This window comes from Cnephaeus nilssonii (genome assembly GCF_951640355.1).
Source record: "Cnephaeus nilssonii genome assembly, chromosome: 13".
Classification (NCBI taxonomy): domain Eukaryota; kingdom Metazoa; phylum Chordata; class Mammalia; order Chiroptera; family Vespertilionidae; genus Cnephaeus; species Cnephaeus nilssonii.
The window spans coordinates 76,937,216-76,954,675 of NC_137084.1; the positions used below are offsets into that span (position 1 = coordinate 76,937,216).

The 17,460-nt window shown below is 44.6% G+C and overlaps 1 protein-coding gene and 1 pseudogene across 8 annotated transcripts in view; one reads left to right on the forward strand and one right to left on the reverse strand.

Annotated features, from left to right (window-relative positions):
* DIXDC1 (DIX domain containing 1) overlaps positions 1–17,460 on the reverse strand; it is a gene marked incomplete at its 3' end in the record, with an annotated part of 67,032 nt that overhangs the window by 43,500 nt on the left and 6,072 nt on the right. Inside the window, exons 1-2 of one of the 7 annotated variants that reach the window (XM_079788756.1) lie at positions 14,717–15,206; positions 10,640–10,705 (exon numbers count right to left, since the gene is read on the reverse strand). The exons of 3 other annotated variants lie outside the window; for them this stretch is intronic. In XM_079788756.1, the coding sequence (XP_079644882.1) occupies positions 10,640–10,705; positions 14,717–14,776 (126 nt within the window). In that variant the 5' untranslated portion in view covers positions 14,777–15,206. Of the gene's footprint in view, positions 1–1,375; positions 3,637–10,639; positions 10,706–14,716; positions 15,207–17,460 lie in introns of those variants that run through there. 3 more of the 7 variants (XM_079788760.1, XM_079788758.1, XM_079788761.1) reach the window with 3 other exon arrangements.
* LOC307109826 (large ribosomal subunit protein uL11-like) lies at positions 6,292–10,702 on the forward strand (annotated as a pseudogene). Its single transcript has 2 exons — positions 6,292–7,162; positions 7,396–10,702. The product of its transcript is annotated as a large ribosomal subunit protein uL11-like (transcript).

Genomic DNA, 17,460 nt, shown 5'->3' on the forward strand with positions numbered 1-17,460 from the left:
TAAAAAGAAATAGGTTTTTTTTTTTTGTTGTAGTGCTTCCCAATTAGTAAGTTACTGGCATTAGAACTATATATATTTTTCTCATATTAAGAAAGTATTCATCAAGTCTTATTTTCTTTTTTCTTTTTTTTAATATATTTTATTGATTTTTTACAGAGAGGAAGAGAGAGGGACAGAGAGCTAGAAACATCGACCAGCTGCCTCTTGCACACCCCCTACTGGGGATGTGCCCGCAACCAAGGTACATGCCCTTGACCGGAATCGAACCTGGGACCCTTGAGTCCGCAGGCCGACGCTCTATCCACTGAGCCAAACCGGTTTCGGCAAGTCTTATTTTCTTGAGTGTTTTTATGAGGAGTGGATGTTGAATTCTGAAAGTTTGTTAGCATTTATGGAGATAATCTCTTATGATTATTTTCCCTGAAACCTATTAGTCTGGTACTACATGATATTAATGGATTTCCTAATAATGAACCTACCTTTAATTCTTGGAATTAAACTCACCAGATCATAGTAAATTATATTTTTACTATGGTGTTGGATTCTATTGTTAATAAAATATTTATTAGTACTATATATGATACTTCTTCATAGGTACTCATAAATATTAGTTTGTAGTTTTCTTTTTGTACTGTCTTTGTCATATTTAGATATCAATATTACCTTTGCTTCATATGAAGTAGGAAGTTTCTGTACATTTTCAATACTCTGAAATAATTATAAAGCTTTGGGACTCGCTGATATGTGGAGGTTTGATAGAATTCCCTTATAAAATAATCTGGGCCCGGTTCCTTATTTGAGGAACAGTTCCTTAATAACTTACTTATTTCTTCTACAAAAATTGGCCTGTTTTAAATTTTGTCTCTAGCAATTTTAATAAGTATTTCCCCAAAAATGATTCATTTCATCAATATTTTAAAATGCATTTGCATAGACCTAAAAATACTCTGATAATTTTTTTTGTTTCATTGGTTACTTCTCCATCATCATTTCTCATTTTGCCTTTTGTGCTTTCTCCCTATATCTTCTTTTTTGTGTTAGCCAATAGTTTGTCTATCTTGATATTTTCAACAAGTCTTTTTGAAATGCTTTCAAGAATTATTGCTATTCTGGCCTAAGTCCCTCTAAAACCACAATACCTAGAAACAACCACAATTCCCTAGTGTAAAACCAGACACTCAGCTTCCTTATCTAAAAAATTTCACATTCTTCTCCTTTTTCTTCATTTTCTTATTTTTTGTTACCCCACCTCACATTGTTGACTCACACAATGCTGTCAACCAAAACCTCTCAGTAATTTTTAATACATTCTGCTGTTAAATCAATCTCTTCCATCTTTGTTCTTCTAAAATTGATCTTCTTGATGCACACTTACCTCTTATAAATTCCAACCTATTAGATTCTTTCTCCGAAGATCCCTGGAGACTCTGTCCTTTCATGAATTCATTGATTCAAATCAACCAACACAGCCAGGAACTGTGCCAAACCCAGCGCTTACAGGCACATAAACAACTATGACACAGTGATTGCTGCAGCAACGGAGAAATGTTAAAAATGCTATTCATGCACAGAAGGGTCAAAAGGGAAGGAAATATTTGGCTGGCTTGTTAAGGTTGTTTGCCAGGCCACAAAGAGGAGAAGGCATCCTAGGGACAGGTGACTAAAAAAAAAAAAAGAAAGAAAGAAAAAGCTGTGCCGGCATATGGTATCTTGGAGGAATAGCCAGTTAATAAATTACTCTGTGGGCAGAGCCATCAGTGGCAGGCAATGAGGGTGGAGAAATAGGTCAGCACCAGACCTACCAGCACTTAGACTTAGGGCTTAAGATCTTCAGCAGGAAAGCCTGGAGCTTTGAAACAGGAGAGAGAAACTGTGAGACCCGCATCTTAGAAAAGTCACTCCGGACACAGAGGAGAACATGGGGTAGAAAGAGGAGCATCCAGATCTGAAGAAACCAATGAGGAGACGAGGCAACAATTCCAGTGAGAGAAGATGGGAGCCTAAATCGAAGCAGCATAGTTAGGAAAGCACGAATTCCAGAAACAAATCAGAGGGGAATGACAGGATGTGGGCAGTGACAAAAAGAGAGGCTCCAAAGAGTCATGCCTGAATGACTGGCTGATGATGATACTTTAACTGAGAAAGGGAATACGTGAAGAGCAAGTATTGGGGAAAAGAAATAGTTTGGTTTTGGATAATAGTCTGAGCTCTTGGTAAAACATAAAAAAAGCCAGTTGGCAAAATACATGTCTAGAGCACAAGAGATGGGAGCGAGGTGGGAGGTACATGTTGGAGAGTATGTATGTGTGATAGGTATAGCCATAGGTGTGAGTGAGACATAATAACTACCATCTACTGAGCACTGACTACACACCAGGAACTGTGATAAGGACTTCACCACATCTTTCCATTTATTCTCTCTCTCTCTCTCTCACACACACACACACTCACATACACACACACACACTCACACACACATTAATCCTGTGAGAAACTATCTTTCTCATGTTACACACATGGAAACCAAGGTTCAGAACAACAAAAAACCCAGGGTCACAAAGCTGCTAACTGTCAGAACAAGAATCTGAACTCAATGCTGACTCCAAATCCTGGGCTTACAAGTGAACTACAAGAAGTTATTTGGCAGGAAAGGGAGTGAAAGGGAGTGAGGAGATGGCACGGAAGGGAAAGAAGAGATTAAAAATGTACTAACTGGCAATTTTTGTCAGTTATTGAAAGAGACACTTTATATGCCTGTCTTCTTTACTCTTCATACCCAGCCATTAAATTTGATATTATTGGCCCCATTTCCCATATGGGAAACCTTGCTCAAGATCATAGCGCTGATAACTCATGAAAATGGGATTTGAACCCATTGCACCATACTCCAAAGAATATATTATTTCTACACTACCAAAGAGCATACAATGAGAGAAGAGAAGGGAGTACCCAGGGCAGAGGATGTGATATATCAACATTAAAGGAACAAGTGAAGTGAAATGGGCAATAAAATAATGATCCTAGGACATGTGACCAGAGGGCAGAGAAAATTGGGAATCCAGGGATGAGAGAATTTTAAGACAGGTGGTCAGTTAGATCAAATGCTGTACAACTGTTCAGCTGAGGACGAAGAAGCCCATTTCATTTAATAATTACCAGGCTTTGATAACCTTTGAGAACAGAAGCTGTAGAGTGGTGGGGTTAAAAGTCAGATGGCAGTGAACTGAGAAGACCTCAGAGAGCATAAAACCAGCAGTGGGGGAGGAGAAAGGGTAGCTGGAGAGGAAGGGGAATAGAGAAGGAGGGTGTTTTAGGATGGCAGGACACTTGTTGGCGGAGGTGTGGGGTGAGTGAAGGAGAAACAGATACAAGGGGAGGGGTGTGAATGATGCAGCAAGGTTCCGGAGGAGAGGAAGAGGCCACTTCCTGCTCTGATTGTGAGGAGGAAGGAATACATACCTACAAATAGGCACAGACCTAGGGAATGTGAAGGTGGGGAAGAAGGAAGTTGAAGGAGCCCAAAATCTAAATAAATGCCCCTTTATTCATTACTAGAGGCCCGATGCACAGAATTTGTGCAAGGGTAGGCCTTCCTTCCCCTGGCTGCTGGCTTCACCGTCCCGGCCCTGCCCCCTGCTCGCACCTGCCTTGCCTTGGTGCTGCCCATGTCCCCTGCCACGCCCCCCCCCCAGCTCCCTGGTTCCACAGAGCCCCCTGATTGATCACCCCGCCTGCTGGTGGCCTGGGCCTCCCTCTGTGGGGTGATCTTGGGGCAATGGTGGGTCTGGCGCTAGTGCATGTCATAGCGTGGTCATCTGGACGGTAGTCCTGCTGTTCGGCTGTTTGGTCAATTTGCATATTACGCTTTTATTATTATACAGTGGTCGGCAAACTCATTAGTCAACAGAGCCAAATATCAACAGTACAACGATTGAAATTTCTTTTGAGAGCCAAATTTTTTAAACTTAAACTTCTTCTAATGCCACTTCTTTAAAATAGACTCGCCCAGGCCGTGGTATTTTGTGGAAGAGCCACACTCAAGGGGCCAAAGAGCCGCAGTTTGCCAACCACTGTTATTATAGATAGGCGGTTTATCTGCTGAGAGTGAAGGGAATGGGGAGAATGGAGGAGGCTTCCAGAAAGGACCCCTGTGGGAGACTGGAAAGAACAATGACACCAAGGACTCAATAAGCCTGGAAATCATAATTGTGTCATTGAATCAATCAGCAAGGCTATGTGATTTCCTCCAGAAGTGCGCAGCAGGCCTGCGGGATGAGTGGAGGAAACCAATATAGGCTAACCTAGGACTGGAATTAGTCAGAGGAAATACAGTGATCACCAGGAAGTGAGGATGGTGGTGAGAGTGCATTTGAAGTGACTGATTGTGGAATCTGCACCGGATAAAAGATATTAAGGAGAGCTGATAAACGGAGAGGACAAAGAGTAAGGAGAGAACTTGATGCACCTCAATGTAAGTTTAATGGGAATGGAGGAGTGCAGAGATTTGGGGTGTTAAGCAGAAAGTAGACTTTCAGAGTTCAAGATTTCAAGGGCAGCACTAGCCTGTTTGCTCAGTGGTTAGAGCATAGGCTTGCAGACTGAAGGGTCCCAGGTTTGATTCCAGTCAAGGGCATGTACCTTGGTTGCAGGCACGTGTGGGAGGCAACCAATCAATGTATCTCTTTCACACTGATGTTTCTCTCTGTCTCTCTCCCTCCCACTCTATCTAAAAATAAATGGGGGAAAAAATATCCTCGGGGAGGATTAACAAAACAAAACAAAGATTTCAAGGGCAGGGCAATTTTGTGCAATAAGTTCCAGGATACAGCTTCACTGTGTGGCATTTTTGTAGCAGCACAGAGAAGGACAATCATTGCCATGGGGATGGTCAAGGAACTGGGAGGCTAGACTGCCTTCATCATGGATCCTGAAGTCATTCCAGGAAAGTGGTAGCTGAGGATATTTACTTTTCTGCCCAGAGTCATATAACTTAAAAGACGGATAAGTGTGCCTTCAATGACGCCCAGCCAGCATGGCTCAGTAGTTGAATGTCGACCTATGAACCAGGAGGTCACGGTTCGATTCAGGTCAGGGCACATGCCCAGGTTTCAGGCTCAATTCCCAGTAGAGGGCATGCAGAAGGCAGACAATGAGTGATTCTCTCTCATCATTGTTTCTATCTCTCTCTCCCTCTCCCTTCCTCTCTGTAATCAAAAAAAAAAAAAAAAAAAAAAAACTAAAAAAGAAATCACTGACAAAACATTTTAATTGCATTGTCCTTTGTCATGTCAATACCATGTCTGCATGCTGACAGAGACCTATTAAATGGCATCTAAGAGAAAGATCACAGATTCACAGCTGAGTGGGCTTATTCTGATCCACAGGTTGAGGGTTACAATGGCTTTAGGCCTTTGCTCCTTTTAAGTCTAATCTGGGGAGCCAACCACTAAACTAAGTCTCAGTGCATCTTCTCTTTGACATGAAGATATCTGTATTGGTACCCAAGAGGCAGGCCAAGACCCTGTTCTTGTTATACTGGTAAATGCCTACTGCTGGCTCTGAAAAAACTGATTTGAACAACAAAGTAGACACTCATGAGGACCAGCCACACCACTGACTTCCCCCACAAAGATGTTATCTTAAAAGAGGCCTGAAGTGAAAGCCTAGGTGCTGGTTTTAAATTTTAGTAGAGCTATTTCTGCTAGCAGATAAAATACATATGCTTCTTGCAAGAGTCTGTTACTCTCTGGTGGTTGAACTAGTAGGTCTTTTTCTTCTTTGTCTTCTTTTTTTTTTTTTTTTGCCTCAGAATCTTTTCTCAAATTATAACTTGTGTGAAAGCCACATATGTAAAATAGGGGAAAGCAGTGATTCTCTGGTTAGCACCAGGGTGGGGAATTCACAGCCTAGCCCCCCTCCCCTTTTTTTAATTGATTTCAGAGAGGAAGGGAGAGGGAGAGATAGAAACATCAATGATGAGAGAGAATCATTGACTGGCTGCCTCCTGCATGCCCTCTACTGGGAATCGAGCCTGAAACCTGGGCATGTGCCCTTGACCGGAATCAAACTTGGGACCCTTCAGTCCACAGGCTGACTCTTTATCCACTGAGCCAAACTGACTAGGGCTAGCCTAGTCCCCTTTACGCGCCCCCACCCCCTTAAAGCCATGTGAAGTAACCTCTAAGGGGTTCTTGTATCAGCTGAGGAAAAAGAAATCACTGAATTTTGCTTATTTCTAGCACTATAATTTTATAAGTCAATTATTCAGTAAAGACAAAATAGATTCAGCAAAATAAAAATATCTAAAATATTAAGAAGTATACCTTGAACATTCTGGAGAAACTCCATAGGACCATAATCAGTTTCCAATCAGGCCCAGAGGGGGTGGGGGAGGCTGCAGGTGTAACTAACAGCTCTTGGGGTAGCGGTCCAGCTCACAATGATTCCCCCTTCTGTAGAAACATGGCCCTCTACATACTCAGTGATGGGCCCCAGTACTGGTCTGGCGTTATTTCACTCCTTCCACCGGCCACAGTTGACTGATCCAGCTACATTGACTGGTCAAGCCTAGTAGATCTCTGGACTTTTTTGGTCTCAAATTTAGAAATAGAATCAGTCCCCTTCCCCACCACCCTTCTCTCTGTTTCTCCCAGTCTCTCTTTTAAAAAGTTGTAAGATATAAAACTTAGATGCTGCCATAGGCATGACGTTCACATCTGTAGTGAAAGTGAATAAAGCCACCCACAGAAAGAACCAGAGATAAGAGGCAAAAAGCAGAGGGAGAGATCCTGCCAGTGTCTGAGTTCTTGATTTTCATTGAGACGGCTCCATCCTTGCCCATTCCATGATTTAGTTTTTTAGCCTTTCCTTGGATTCCATGAGTCAGTAGATTCCATTTTCTATCTCTGCTAGTTCAAGCTGGGTTCTTGGCACTTGCAACCAAACCAATAAGAAAAGCAAGATACTTTCAGCTTTCGGCAAGGTACAACTTTCTTCAGTCATCCCAAATCTGGGTTCATCCAAACCAGCCGCCTCCACCATGCTGCCAAAGTTTGACCCCAATGAAACCAAAGTCATATACCTGAGGAGCACTGGCAAGGAAGTTGGTGCCACATCTGCCCTTACCCCCAAGATTGGACCCCTGGGTCTGTCTCCTAAAAAGGTTGGTGATGATCCCGGTGGGTTTGGCTCAGTGATTGAGTATCGACCTCTGAACCAGGAGGTCACAGTTCGATTCCTGGTCAGGGCACATGCCTGGGTTTCGGGCTTCATCCCCACTAGGGGGCATGTAGGAGGCAGCCAATCAATGATGTTTCTCTCTCATTGATGTTTCTATCTATTTGTCTCCCTTCCCCTCTCTCTCTAAAATCAATTTTAAAAATATTTTTTAAAAAGGTTGGTGATGACATCGCCAAAGCAGCCAGGGATTGGAAGGATCTGAGAATCACAGTGAAACTGAGCATTCAGAACAGATTGGCTCAGATTGAGGTAGTACCTACCTTCTGCCTTTGCCCTCATCATCAAAGCCCTCAAAGAACCACCAAGAGACAGAAAGAAGCAAAAAAAAAAAAAAAACCCAAAAAACAAAAAACACCCATTAAGCACAGTGTAAATAAATATCACTCTTGATGAGGTTATCAACATTGCCCAACAGATGCAGCACCAATCTTTAGCTAGGGAACTCTCTGGAAACATTAAAAGAGATCCTGAGGAATGCCCAGTCTGCCGGCTGCAATGCTGACGGCTATCACCCTCATGACATCATAGATGACATCAACAGTGGTGCGGTGGAATGCTGGGCTAGTTAAGAACTACAAAGGAAAATATTTCAGCTAAAGATCACTTCACAAAAAAAGCAAGACAATCAGATATTCTATGTCTGTGACCACAAAGAACTAATCTTGATCCAGAATTAACATCTGAAACTTGTTCCGTGGAAGCTAGAAGGATACCTGAGCAATCTAGAAGTCTAGAAAGGCTGAGGGTTTTTATGACAACCCTCTGAGTCAGGTCTCAGGGAAAAGAAAAGTAGACACAGCAACAGTCAAATCTGTGTGAGCAGGATTTTGGCTTGACAAGACTGAACCACCCTAAAGCTCTGAGCCGCTGGTGTGGGGAGAGGCCTTAGCAAGCCCATACTCTCCATCAGCTTCCTCCAAGACACTCCAAGTAACCCCACAACATAAATATAAACTCTCCCAATAAATACAGATCTGCCTACCATCTTAATTTGTGCAGGAAATCTTGACCTTGAAAGCTTTCCGGTCACCCAATGTACCTGGTTTTCTTTGGGACCTGCCCTTCCTTCGAAATAAGTTTGTAAACCCAGCCTCTGCTTTCTATCTCCTCTAAGCCGCAAGGTCAAAGGGAATTCCTATAGGGAACTTGTTTGGTTAGAGTTGCAAAAGCACTGATTGGGCTTTTCCGGGGAAGTCTGTGGGACCTTCCATCCCTAGTGCAGAAACATTCAGGAAGTAGGCTCTGTGGCTTCCTGTCGGCAAGCAGGAAAGGTAAGCAAGAAAAGCCGGGGCTCCTGCAGCGTGCAGGAGACCTGAATGGCTCAGGAAGGAAATCAGTTTGACAGTGAAACCAGATACCTGACACCCTCCAGCAGCCGAAGCTGAGGAGATGGGATGGGGTGTTGCTGATAAACTGAGAGGAAGGCAGAAGGTTTGAAAACCTTGAGTTATTACTGGCCTAAGTTCTGCCAGGAAAAGAATGTAATATGGTATTTCTTTTCTATTAATTCCTTCAGGTCTTACTGAACCAGGAAAGGCTACTTATTCATTGAACTTGGTAGCTAATTAGGTAAAAATAAAGTTCACAAGTAAAAATTTTAGATTCCTTCTCCCCTTCATGGGTAGGGCTCTTTGATTAGTGTTCAGCCCAGTAGTCAAAGGATAATGTACCAGAATGTAAAAACCTAAAAACTTTCTGGAAGATTTCATCTCCTAACCTTATTTTTAAATTTCCATTAGTTATGAGTTCCATAAACACTCTGTTCTTCACAGGTATCTATACTAATAAAAGGGTAATATGCTAATTAGACCAGACGTCCCTCCAGACAAAGGCACGGTGGTGGGAGTTGAGGCAGAGGCGGTTAGGGGCAATCAGGCAAGCAGGGGAGCAGCTGGGGCATCAGGCAGGCAGGCAGAGTGGTTAGGGGTGATCAGGCAGGTAGGCAGGTGAGCGGAATCGGGCCTACACCGGCAGCCGGACATCCCGGAGGGGTCCCAGATTGGAGAGGGTGCAGGCTGGGCTGAGGGACCGCCCCGATGCACGAATTTTATGCACTGAGCCTCTAGTATAAGTGTTCAATAAATGCATATGAATGAATGAATGAATGAATGAATGAATGAATGAAATGAGGTATCACTGTATAGTCTATGAATGTCCTTTACTAAAAACAGGGCATGGATCCTACTCTTAGGGCCTTTGGGATTGGTTCCCTACCTCCCTAATATATATGATTGTTATCATAATTAGCTAGTTTATTAATATTAATAATAGAAAGAGAGCAAAGGTGTGGGGGGGAGACATTATAAGCATGGTCATCTGCGCAGCCTCACCAGGAAGCTACAGCTTCACTCTCCCCAGTAAACAACCAGTCCATTCCCTGCAGATCACTGGGGGAAGGGATCGAACAAAGGGGGAGATGGGCACATTCGCAGTTAAGTTGGGGTGACTTAGGAAAGGTGCTTGCCTGTCAGTCTAGCCTGGGAAAAAGATCATTGGCTGGGAGGGTGGACCCTAATGGAAGCCCATGAAATCCTGGAAGGTTAAAATCCCCAGACAAAGAGAGTTGCCTCTCTGTGCTCTCTTGCTCTTGCACTCCTGTTTCTCATTTGCTCTGTGACCAGCACTCGCCTGTGTGCTAACCTACCATCTGGCCTTAAGCAGCTGCATGGCCCGTGGCCCTGCGGACCCCACATGCCATGAACTGCAGCTGGGAAGACAAGCTAAGCTGGTCAGATGCTGGACTGAACTCTAATTTTGTTGTTGTTGTTAATCCTTACCTGAGGATATTTTTTCCATTGGTTACCTCCTGCACAAGCAGATTGAGCCTTGCAACTGTGGCACATGCCCTTGACCAGAACTGAACCCACGACCCTTCTGTCTGCCGGCCAACGCTCTGACCACCGAGCCAAACCAGTCAGGCTGGACTGTAATTTAATATGGGACAGAAAGTCTGGGCAGTGGCCTTGATCCTAGCCCTGCCAAAGACAAGATTGGACTTTTTCCATGGCAGGACATAGAGATGGGACTTTGGAGGGAAACCCCCTTAATTTTATCCACTGAGCCAAACCGGCTAGCGCTTTTTTTTTTCTTTTTTAAATCCTCACCCAAACCCCTTAATTTTACCTCATCAATAAAGCTTTCCACAAAATCCCATCCTCCAGTGGGGAAATTCTTTTCCCTGAGGCACCCCAAGAACTCCACTTCCCCTAATAACATGACCACTGAACGTTATGTCCATGACCACTTAAATAGGGCCTGGGTTGAGGATAACAAATAAGGAAATACGTTCAGGAAAGTTTCAGTCCTTACAGGCTCGACAACAGGGCGAGTCATGGGGAAGTGGCACCTGGCAAACAGTGCCCTCTCACTGCTCCACAGGCCTGGCCAGCCCATCACTCACCATGAGGGACATAACGCTGCCTGAGAGCTGGCTGCCAGGGAGCATCTGTTTAGCTGGCATTGACTCCTGTGGGAATAAAGCCAATGAGCTTGGGTGAGGAGTGGAGAAATCAGTCAGGATAGAAAAAAGAAGGTTGGGGAGTGTGGTGCTTTGTTACATTAAAGACTTAACTGGCCTTTAATTTCTACAGCAGAGCACAGAGGAGGTCATTGTGGAAACGTCTGGCCGCCTGTGCTTGGCCCCAGGTTGCGGAAGGCGTGAGGCACTTAGGAGAGATGGCTGCCGCAGCTGCTCCACATGCCAATCCCCTTCTTCACCGGCCCTGTGTCCCCCTTACGGGAATGGCGCCAGACAAAGGCTCTTCCTGTGTTTCTCAGGGCCGACCAAGCAGATGAATCTCTATGTGAGATTTAAACTTCTACTGTTCTACGTGGAGAAGAACTGGTAGGGAAAGTCTCCCAGGTCATGTGCTTAAGAGGTTAAGGCTCAGACACCTGATTTCCTGTTGACCAACATTTTAACAAATCAGTTCAACAACTTTCAGTCCCTTGGGCCATTCATACTCCAGCCAGGCACAGGTTCACTCTGCCCGACAAGCAGGATTTCTACCTCACCACAATTTCCCAAGTTTGATACTCTGGCTATTGACTTTATTTTCATTGCCCTGTGAGCTCCACCAGAGCACAGACTATGTTTTTTTTACGTCTGTTTCCAGAACCTGGCACGGTGCCTGGTAAACAGTCATTCAGTGACTGTCTGTTAAATGAGTACTTGCATGCATGTTTTCCAGATTAGCAGGAAGAAAAGTCTGGCCTCAGTGAGCAGGTCAGTTGGTAAATATTTGGTACTTTCCATGATATTATTAAGTAGAAGGTATCTGTATAATATCACACAAACACTACCTCTTTTATGGTACATATCACATTCAGCATCCTGTTACGGTTCTTATAGTACACCCATAAATCTCTTCCTATAAATTCCTTGGAAGCAGGAACTAGTTGTTTTTCTATTATTTTATCCATTTCCTCATCCAATAAATTAATTAAATAATGGAATGAATGAACGCTTACTTGCCAGACTATATTCTAGTCTTTGATATCCCCAAATCTTCCAACACATGCACTAAAGTACTTTTTAAAGAAAGGCTAGCCTCTAGAAAAACACTTGCAGAAAAAACACTTGGTGCATTAACCAAAGATAATGTTCACATGACATCAATGGCAAGTGGCAGAGAAAACAAATAAATAGCTTCGAGGCAGATCAGAATGGGGACAAATGATAGAAAGGGCAGGCCCAAAACACAGGAGCTGGAGATGACAGCCAGGTGAGCTATAGAATGTGGCTGTAGCCAAAAGTTGTGGGTAATTCAAAAATGCAGACTAACCTTGTCGGTAAAAGGGACTGCATTGACATGAATCAATTCTGTGAGTAATTTGTCAGGTGTGTTGAGACCAGGGCTATTCAGGGAACATAATAAAAGAAAATTCTGCCATGTACAGTTATGCATAGTGGCATATGGTTGAGAACAGAGGCTAAGAGTGGGTAGAGGAAAGCCTTGATTCAAAGGACAGGGTTTCTCTCTGCTGCATGGTTCCCTAATAATCAATCAGGGCCATAGCTTCATTTCCTGTAGCAGTTTTCTCTGCCACAGAGAATGACGTCACGGCCCTAACCACACAGACCTTAAAAGCATCTGGGTGATGAAGAATAGCTTCAGATATGCCTGGATCATTCCCCAGAGATGACTGGATACGTGTGATATTCTTAGCCTCAGTAAAAGGAGTTTCTCAAAGGGACTGAAGTGTATTCTGACACTGGCCTTTAAGTCCCTATCTATATCCTTATCACATGACTCTAACAAAAGAGATTGAATATACCTGGATCTATTAAGCAATCCTAGAGGCTGGAATAGGTCAATTAGGGCCCTGTCATCTCTGAAATAACTAATCATAGCATTATTCAGTAGCACTAAATGTGATACAGTATGTGAAAAGAATGATTCAATATAATTTATTATGTATGTAAAATAATTATTTAAACTTTAAGGGACATTTGAGATTTAATATGCTACTATTATTTAGATTATGTCAATTTCTCAAAGAAACCAAAATACTGATTGGCTATCAGAGTTCAAATCCACTAATAGAAGGGAATAAATTATACATTAGCCTGTAGATGAGGTGGAAGGGAAGTTTACAGTATAGATAGAAAAATCAAATGTCAGAAAAAAGAGACATTACTACATTATTCTAGAGGTGAATTAATAAAGTTGTGTCTATTGTTTTTATTTTTTGTTGTTTTGTTTTTATTAAGACTCCATTACCACCACAAAAGAAAACTCTCCCACTTTCCCTTTCCCTTATGATTTATAACACCTGGAGGTCAGGGGCCATTTATGGACACACTAAAGCTCTTCGGTGGAAATGTTAGGAAGTGAAAAAGAGAAGGCGAAGACGGGCTGACTCTGTGCTGGTTCCCTCCTCCTGATAAGACAGTGGGACCTGATATTTGGGACTGAGTTTAAAAAGGGGAGGCCAGAGGCGGCTCTAAGGGGCTTCTGCATAATTGGTGGGTACGTCAGATGTGTGACGCTCGAGACCATGGAAAGGCCCAAAGGCAGAGAAAAGAGGAACCGGGAATGCTGGGAGCACTCAAAGAGGTGGCTTCCTGGCTTGTGTGGCTGTAGCTCTTTGTTAACAACCCCCTGACGTGTGTTCAGGGAGAACTGGTGCAAAGATGAGGAGCCCCTGCAGTGCAGGCAGGATGCAAACGCTGCCCTTCAGTGAGGGCTGTGACAGCCTCAGCCAAAGGAAAATCCTGACTCAAGTGGGTTAGGTTGGGACAGCATCTCTGCAACTTTCCTCTCTGTGTCAGGAACAAGGCTGGGCACAGGGGCCAGGACTGGAGAAGGTTCTGGAACAGGTCAGGCTGCAGAACTTCTTAATTAGAAACAGGAATTGAGGGAAGAGCCTGTCGCGCAGCTGTGGCAAGAAAATCTTACACACAAATTCATGAGAACGGCTACCTCTAGGGAAAGACTGCAGTGCCTCTAGGCCAAGGCACTGTCTTGCCAGGTATGTTCATGTTTAAGAAAAGAAGGTACTCCTATGTTCATTGTTTAAAGACTGGTTTTTAAAAATCTTAAATTTAAGGAAGAGAAGGAAGAGAGGGAGAGGTGAAAAGAAAAGGAGAAAGGAAGCAAGACACCACTGACAGTCTAGGTCTCCTTGAAGGGGTCTCCTTGGAGCCTGGGGTAAGGCGAAGGGGTGGGGCTCAGAAGCAATGAAAGACACATGGAACAAATCACCAGGGGGAAGGATCCTAAATCAGAATTCTCTAGGTCACAAGAAAAAGAAATGTAATAAGTAACAGAATTTTGAGAGAAAACAGTGAAGAGAAAAAAACTAGCCAGCCCTCTCCCATACTGCCTGACAGATTGGGGCCCCCGTTCCCCCCACTCTCACACAGAAGGGAGCAAATACTGACTCCCCTGAACTGAGCCCAGAAACCCAGACCTTCTCTCCTTTTACGTCTTCTCTGTCAACCATGCCCTTGGTGGTGGAGAAATCTACTACCCTGGATGTAAAAAATATATCAATATGAAGAGGGCACTTCATAGGGACCACCTACCTGCTCACCCTGCCCTCTCAAACTTCCTACCAATGCAATGCCACCCATCTTTCCCTCCGCTCTTGGGTTAGCTCCTGAAATAGCGTGAGCACATCTGCCATATACTCAGGAATTTCCTTGGGGAGAACCCCTGGGGAGAGTGGAGACCCCCTCTTCTGGAAGGAGATGACCTCTGAGTCTGTGGTCCTGTCTTCTGGGCTCAGGTTAGCTGCCAGGGGAGGCCAATGGCCAGCGTAGCTGGAGGCAGGCGGCCCCTTTGATTTCTCGCGGCTCACCGTCTGGTCCGCACCCTCCCGCCACCAAAGCCGACTTAGGGCTCTGCATGCGAATTGTTCTGGGGTCCTCGTGAGGATGAGGGCTGAGGAGGACCCGCTCCAGAGATTAGGCGGGAGGCGCTGGGGGAGGGGAGCTGGGCAGTGGGAGGGGCAGATGGGCCGGGGCAGTTACCTCGTTGAAGCCCTCCTGCAGGACGTCCAGAAAGTTCCCCCGGGTCAGGCACGCTAGCATGGCTCCTGCCGGGGGCTCCCCGGGCGGGGCTGCAGGCCAGGCGGCGCCGCCTCCTCCCACTGCACACAAAGACTCCGGGTTCAGCTCATGGGGATTTCTCCGGAGTCCCGCACGCCACTTACTGGAAACCCAGACCTGAGCCAAACTAGCGGCTTCCACTGGGCATGCTCCTACGGAGGCCTCTGCAGGAGGGGCCCGGCTGCTGCCGCGGTTCCTATAGAAACAGCTGGTGCGCAAGGGCCGGACCCGCGCTGGCTGGAGGCAGAGCGCCAGCCGGCGTGAAGGGGAGCGCCGCGGGCGCGCGGAGGCAGGCGTGAGCGCGCACCACACACACACGCACACGCGCACACGCGCGCACGTGAACACGCACACACGGGCGTGCCGGCGTGTGCATGCACTTGCAGTCGCATACGCGCACACCAGGTCTGCAGACAGGCGTGTCTGAGAGCGCGCGCTGCACACACATCAGATCCGCTGACTAAAGCCGCGAGCAATTCGCCGCAGCATGGCGGGTGGGAAAGGGAGTGAATCAGAGGGTTACACAGTGTCCCTCCCCTCTTCCACACTAGCTGGAAACAGCAACCTTTTTCCTTATGGGGCCTGGACAGTGAGGTTAGGCTAAAGAAGAGGAAGCAAAAGGGAGAGAAAAAGAAAAAGGGAAGAACCATTCAGAAGGAAGGGGGGGGGGGGAGAGAGAATAGAAAGAAAACTTCAGTTATTGATGATATTAGAACGCCTTTAATTGAAAGAAAGCTAAGCAAATCACACAGGATCACCACAGAAACATCAAGGGTAAACCGAGGATGACCAGGGCTTTGACAAAACAAAAACAACACACCTTTCTTTCTTTTTAGAATAATTTCTAAAATGTAAAATCCATATTTTTAATAAGTTTTAAATTAATTAAATGGGTTTTAATTGAAATAAAAACAGCAAAAATGTCCTGGTGCTTTTGAAAGAGTTAAGTAAAGCCTGCTCAAGTGAAAGAGCTATTCCCCTCTCTTTCTTCTTATTCAAGTCATAGGCTTATTTATTTTTAAGAACACTGGCCAGTTGTATTCTCAGTGCATACTCTTGTTTCTATAGGAAACAGGAAGCTGAAAGAGCACCCATAGTACGTATATGTTACAATTCCTGATCCCAGATGGACGGAGAGGGTTATAGGGTGTTAAGGCTCAGAGGGGGTTGGGGTCTTGTCCAAGGAAACAGCAGTTCAGTGACAGAGACAGTTTGAGGATCTAGGACTCTACACTCATAATTTTGCAGGAGGGACAGAATCTCTCCCCAAATCCCCATTAGAACCTTAGCAAGAAAAGTCAGTCATGGCTCTTATGCAACATAATGACCTCCTCCTCAGGTCAGTAGGAAAAAAATCTTTACCCAGAGCAGTCAGAACTAGCAACATCTTGCCCACATGTTTAAAGCTGCTAAACAAAGATGCTTCTGAAAAGAGAGACACCTTCCTTCTGACCACAGCAAGCAGGAAGCAGAAGGCCAGCAGAGGTGTTAAATGGCTGCTGCTGGTTGAATACTGTGGGTTCCATTCTGGCTAAGGCTGGGGAAAAATCGTGACGACAAATCAAACTGGACCTGAGCAGCCCACAAGTTAGAAGACCGTCCTTCACAACCTATCTGGGAATTTAGTTGCCAAGAACTCCCCTCACCAGAACCACAGTCTATACACCCTCAGGTGAGTCACTAACTCATGTTAATGCAACACGGCCTTTTAAAAAGAGAAGTATGCCACTTCCAAGAGCATAAAATTGCATAGACACAGTAGAAAATATTGAGACATCAGAGGGAGGTTCTGCTGTTACCTATGCCAAGAGGTCACTGTTTTTCAAACAACAGGTCATTTATCAAAGGAAGACCCCTGACCTCAATGCTCCTGGGAAAAGACTCGTTACATCACTGAATTTTAAAGCTTCAAAAAAATAAAAAAAGATCTCACCCAGCCTGTGTTGCTCAGTGGTTGAGCACCGATCTATGAACCAGGAGGTCATGGTTAGATTCCGGGTCAGGACCATGCCAGGGTTGAGGGTTTGATCCCCAGTACGGGGCATACAGGTGGCAGGCGATCGGTGATTCTTCCTCATCATTGATGCTTCTAACTCTCTCTCCCTCTCTCTTCCTCTCTGAAATCAACAAAAATATATTTTAAAAACATCTCATTTGGCCCAACTCCCTCATTTCACAGAGGAAGGAACTAAGGCTAGGAGAGGAGAGGTGCTTAGAGTCACACAGCTAGTCGTGTGGGAGCTAAGATCTGAAGCAAAGGTCTCTGTCAAGCCCAAGCCTATGCAGGAGGATTAAGGAGAGCGTTGTGGTGAAATGAGGAAAGATTTATCATAGGGCATTTGGTCCAAGATTGCACTCTTCCGGGAAATCTATACTTATACCAACCACATAGTCTACAGCAGTAGTGTCCAATAGAACTTCCTGTGAGGGTGGAAGTGTTCCATATCTGTACTGTCCAATACAGTGACCACTAGCCACATGTGGCTAATGAAAATGTGGATCTAAAATTTAAATGACATTTAATTGTAATTCATTTAAACTTAGATAGTACAATTTCAAAGTATTCCATTGTCCCTATACAACTATTGAAATGTTCCCAAAGTTATGATATATTGTATATAATTTGCTCTCACTTGGAAAAAGCACAAAATTTATGTTGGGCCATA